This window comes from Lithobates pipiens, unplaced genomic scaffold, assembly GCF_037356315.1.
Source record: "Lithobates pipiens isolate NorthernLeopardFrog02 unplaced genomic scaffold, aLitPip1_a1.2 Scaffold_27, whole genome shotgun sequence".
Taxonomy (NCBI): Eukaryota; Metazoa; Chordata; class Amphibia; order Anura; family Ranidae; genus Lithobates; species Lithobates pipiens.
Genome location: NW_027507788.1, coordinates 15,862,616 through 15,868,615, shown reverse-complemented (window position 1 = coordinate 15,868,615; position 6,000 = coordinate 15,862,616). Strand labels below are relative to the sequence as shown.

Below are 6,000 nucleotides of genomic sequence, written 5' to 3'. Positions count from 1 at the left end.
TTGTTTTACAAGGTTATTGTTTACAATCTTTTTAAAGAATAACATGGCACTGTTGGTCGCTCTATGTAGTTCATTGAGCTTCCTGGCAGAATGTAACTGCCTGTCCATAGTGGAGGTACAGGCAGACAGATACACAGCCAGTCTGCAGGACCGTCTACTGATCTTGGGTCCAATGCTTTACAGGTCCCTAACAAAAATAAATAATAAATGCATATTTTTTTTACCTGCAAACTTATCCTTTAAGAAAACTATAGCATCCACCACATCTCAGGACTAGTAGCTGCAATTTATTACATATTTGTTCTTAGATTTAGATAAAATAAATAAGACTAATTCAATAAATAATACAATAAATACAATTATAGGAATGCTAAAATACCATTAAAATACCATTGGTTGTGAGGACACGTGACATACCTTATGTTTACTTTAAGAGGCCTTCTGTAATATTACAGGTTGATACGTAAATCAGGGTCTATGCCTCTAAAGCATTATTACAAAAATAAAGCATGTGCCTTTTTTTTTGTTACTCAGAAAAATGTTCTCGTACCTACCAAATAGAGCTACTTGAAGTTCTTGTTTTGTAACTTTTTATGCGTATTTCCAAAATAATCTAATACATAGGTTGAAAGGATGACATTTTAGTTTCCTCATACCATTGGTAATATTCACGCCTTCCAGACTTCACATAAAATAGGCTCAGTGTTGACTTGCAGCAGTAGTGACTGAGGTGACACCAGGACAGAACACGTTGGGTGGAGGATGGACGGTCTACTGAGTTTTCTCTGCCTGCTTTGTGTCCTCATAACACCAGGTATGTCTGATCTAGGACTGCAACTAACGATTATTTTCATAATCGATTAGTTGGCTGATTATTATTTCAATGAATCGATTAATCAGTTAATAACCTTTAAGAAAGTGTGGTGTATAATTTCGTTAATATGTAAAGTTTAAAAAAAGGCAATTTATTCTTAAATATCTCTATATGCAGTGGTAAATATAAATAACCAACTATATGGTTAGGGAGCAAAATATCAAATCCACTCAATAACAGACAGAAGAGATATACTGTATATACTATTAGAGGAGATATACTGTATATACTATTAGAGGAGATATACTGTATATACTATTAGAGGAGAGATATATTGCATATAATATTAGAGGAGATATACTGTATATATTACTAGAATAGATATACTGTATATACTATTAGAGGAGAGATATATTGTATAAAATATTAGAAGAGATATACTGTATATACTATTAGAGGAGAGATATATTGTATATAATATTAGAGGAGATATACTGTATATATTACTAGAATAGATATACTGTATATACTATTAGAGGAGAGATATATTGTATATAATATTAGAGGAGATATACAGTATATACTATTAGAGGAGAGATATATTGTATAAAATATTAGAGGAGATATACTGTATATGCTATTAGAGGAGAGATATACTGTATATTAGACATGTGCAATTAGTTTCGTACAAATAAAAAATTTGTATGAATTTCCGTAAATTCGTACATTCGGGAGCATCCGAAATACGAATTGCTATGCTTCTGAATTTTGTACAAAATACGCAGTTTCGTTTACGAATTTCGGTTCCAAATTCCGTTACAACGGTGGTTGGTGTTTTGTTGACCAATCAGAGGTTTTCTTCTGCTGCTGAGTGAGGGTCAGGAAAATGACCTTTTTTAATATGAGAGTGGGAGACCGGCGCTCGTAGCCGATGGGAGATTCATAATCGGACAAAATAAGAATTTTCATTAATTACGATTATTCATTTTGATGAAGTTAAAAAAACAGGAAGTCAGCACAACACAGGGATGGTTGGAGCCCCTCATAATGAGCTCAGGGATGGTGGGAGCCTCTCATAATCAGCACAGCACAGGGATGGTGGGAGCCCCCCATAATGAGCACAGCACAGGGATAGTGGGAGCCCCTCATAATGGGCACAGGGATGGTGGGAGCCCCTCATAATGAGCACAGGGATGGTGGGAGCCCCCCATAATGAGCACAGCACAGGGAAGGTGGGAGCCCCTCATAATGAGCACAGGGATGGTGGAAGCCCCTCATAATGAGCACAAGGATGGTGGGAGCCCCTCATAATGAGCACAGGGACAGTGGGAGCCCCTCATAATGAGCACAGCACATGGACAGTGGGAGCCCCTCATAATGAGCACAGCACAGGGACGGTGGGAGCCCCTCATAATGAGCACAGCACATGGACAGTGGGAGCCCCTCATAATGAGCACAGCACAGGGACGGTGGGAGCCCCTCATAATGAGCACAGCACAGGGACGGTGGGAGCCCCTCATAATGAGCACAGCACATGGACAGTGGGAGCCCCTCATAATGAGCACAGCACAGGGATGGCGGGGGCCCCTCATAATGAGCACAGCACAGGGATGGCGGGGCCCCTCATAATGAGCACAGCACAGGGATGGTGGGAGCCCCTCATAATGATAAATTTGTCATAACGAACGTTTGTAATTGTTACGAAAAGTTAACAAGCCTAACGAAAATTCATATTTCATACAAATCCAAATTGAATTTCGGACACGAATTACGAAACACGAATTAACGCCTAATACGAAATGGAACGGAATGAAACAAAACAAATTTATTGATGGCGCACATGTCTATTGTATATACTATTAGAAGGTGAATCTGGTAATATAATCAGACTCGGAGATCAACATTTTTTATTTAAAAAACAAACAATGTCTTTCTTCAAAAAAAAAAAAAAAATTATTTTAACAACGTTTGTTATGCCGCGTACACACGGTCGAACTGTTTGACGTACTTAGTCCGTCGAAACACATTTCAGCGGACAATCCGCTCGTGTGTGGGCTTCAGCGGACTTTTTCAGCGTGCAGTCCGGAGTACTAAGAATTTCGGATTTTCCAAAAATCTGTCCGTCTTACTTTGGTTTCAGCGGACAATCCGCTCGTCAGTAGGCTAGTTCGACGGACTAAGAATGGCGCATGTCCAGAAAGGATTTACACGGCGGAAGGGTGCTTTGCTGTGTCTTGGACTTCCTATTTCTAGTCCCGTCGTACGTGCTGTACACGTCATCGCGCAAGCATCCGTGCATCCGTGTGTGGTCAAGTCCGTTCAGTGGAAACTACGACGGATTGTCCGTCGGATTGTATGACGGACTAAGTACGCCATACAATCCGCTCGTGTGTACGCGGCATTAGATTAACTAATCATTAGTGGGGTCAAATCGACGTTTATTTTCAACCACAGTGACGGGAAAATTTGGAAATAATAGAAAACTTTTTGGGTGAAAGGAATTCTCAGACAGTGTTTGTGGTTTTCGTTCAGAAATGACATTCCTTTTAAAAACAGAATGTTAAAAACAAGTGAAAATTTCAAACAACATTCTTTCATTCAGCAAATGTACAAAGATTTTGGTCTGAATATTCTCGTCTGAAAATTGATCGGTGTGGCCAGCATCAGGCTCGGTACACACCTATGCAGTTTTCTTCTGATGTGTTTCTGCAGTTCTTTCTGCTGTGTGTTTTGATTTTTGCGCACGTGATTTTGCTGCCATTTGCGTTTTTTGGATTTTTTTTAGGTAGGCAAATTCCTTGTTGGGCAGATTAAAAAAATATATATATATATTGCTGCAAAAACGCATTACAGGCTTTTCTGCAGCTTCTCTAATGAAGTATCTTGAACCCAAAAAAAGCACCGTTTTGCGTTAAAAAAAAAAAAGTCCCCGACCTTTTCCAAACATGCAGCCACTGAAAAAAGTGTTGATGTGAACGTGTCCCATAGGAAACCATGTAAATGGACTGTAATGCGTCTCTGCAAAAAGCACCAAAAAACACTCAGCCCTTGTACACGTTCGGATATTCCGACGGAAAATGTCCGATCGGACTGTGTTGTCGGATAATCCGACCGACAAAGTTTTAGAGCTGGGCTATAAAATTTTCCGACAACATGATCCAACGGACTTTGTCCGATTGTGTGTAGAGAATTACGATCGGACAAAGTGCCACGCATGCTCAGATCAAATTCCTAGACCAAAGCTATTGGCTACTAGCCTGAACGTAGTCCCGTCGTAACGCAATAACCTCATCAAGTTACGTACGATCCGATTTTCCGACAACTTGTGTATGCAACACCAGTTTCGGACAAAATCTGATGGATTTTGTTATCGGAATGTCAGACCGTGTGTACAAGGATTAAGATGTGATCCAGGTCTAAGACGTTTAATAACATAATGGGGTTAAAAAAACGAAACTAAAATTAGCCATTTATAATACAAAAAAAAAAAAAAAAGAAGATAATCACTACTGTTCTTTTGCTGTAGAACAGTGATAGTAATATTTACAGTAGCAATTTGCTCTTTTTATACTATAAAGGGCTCATTTTAGTTTTTTTTTTAACCTTATTATGTTACTGGCCGATTAATCGATTATGAAAATAGTAATCGATTAATTTCATAATTGATTAGTTGTCGATTAATCGATTAGATGTTTCAGCCCTATCCCAGCAGGGGATAGATTTTGAGCTACATCTATGTTATCTCTGTGGAATGAGAAGGTCCACTTCCCGTCATAGTCGATGAGATAGTCAGGCCGCGTACACACGGGCGGACTGTTCGCCCAACTTTGTTCGTCAAACAATCCGACCAACAGTCCGCTCAAAATTTGCATGAACGGACTTGACCACACACGATGAACGAACAGTCCGCTGAAACCGTGCGCGATGACGTGAATGGCATGTACGACGGGACTATAAAAACGACGTCCTATACACTGCAATGCAACCTTCGCCGTGTAAATCCTTTCTGAGCATGCGCGAAACTTAGTTTGACGAACAAGCCTACACACGAGCGGACTGTCCGCTCAAACCAAGTTTCAGCGGACTGTCTAACGGAAATTCCGAAAAACTTTGTTCGTCAGACTGTCCGCTGAAACTGTCCGCTGAAGCCCACACACGAGCGGACTGTCCGCTGAAACACTGTTCAGTGGACAAAGTTGGGCGAACAGTCCGCCTGTGTGTACGCGGCCTCAGGTGTGTTGCTGGTTGGATCACCAGACAATATATTACCTCTTTATTCTTGGGTTTAGTGGTTGGCACTTCTGCCTTACAGCCCTGGGGTTATGGGGTTAAATCCTAGCCAGGATTGTATGGAATTTACATGTTCTCCCTTTGCTTGCATACTCCATAGACATGCTGGTAGGGTAATTGCCTCCTGTGTAAATTACCCCTAGTATATAAGCGAGAGGAACCTTAGATTATAAGCTATTTGAGGGCATGGACTGGTGAATGTACAACATTTAAAATGCTGTGTGAATTGATGGCGCCATTTAAATACCTGCAATAAATACTATCTTACAATAAATGGAAGCTAGTGTTCATGCAAGAGCTTCTGTCTATCAATTAATATTCACTCTTATATTCTAATATATTTTTCAGGTCATTCTCTTTCATGTATCAAATGTATTGGACAAAGTTCCTGTAAGGGAGATTCTGAGACATGTACGCCTAATTACAGTTGCGGATTGGCCTATAGAGAGACCACTGAAGGTAAACCTTGCAAAATATTTCTGGAGTACAATCAATTTTTATTTTCATTATTTAATGAGGACTCGTAGGCGTGCGTACAGGGTGTGCCAGATGTGCTTGGGAACACCCTAATCATCCTGTTTTGCGCAGATTATCCCTCCTGCTTGGCTGCAGAAAAAGGGACTGAGGAATCTCTGTCCCCAGTCCCTTTCTCTGTCTCAAAAAAAGTCTGTTAAGACCCCTAATATTTCACCAAAGCCCCCCAATGGGGCTGCTAACAAACTGTAAAACAATATAAGAATAACAAATTATTGTAAAAAAAAAAAAAAAAATTTAAAAAAAAAAAGGTAAGTAATAATAAAATAAAATATATAAATAAAAAACTATTATCACCAATCTCTGCCCTGCTGACACCATCCACTGCCCTGCGACTATCTATATATAAATCTATACTCACA

General features: G+C 39.7%; 1 protein-coding gene across 1 annotated transcript in view; it reads left to right on the top strand.

Moving 5' to 3' along the window:
• The first annotated feature begins 668 nt into the window (after positions 1 to 668).
• Positions 669 to 6,000, top strand: part of LOC143933364 (uncharacterized) — a 69,485-nt gene continuing 64,153 nt past the window's right edge. The window contains exons 1-2 of the mRNA XM_077456232.1: positions 669 to 814; positions 5,453 to 5,563. Of these exons, the coding sequence (XP_077312358.1) occupies positions 763 to 814; positions 5,453 to 5,563 (163 nt within the window). The 5' untranslated portion in view covers positions 669 to 762. The remainder of the gene's footprint in view (positions 815 to 5,452; positions 5,564 to 6,000) is intronic.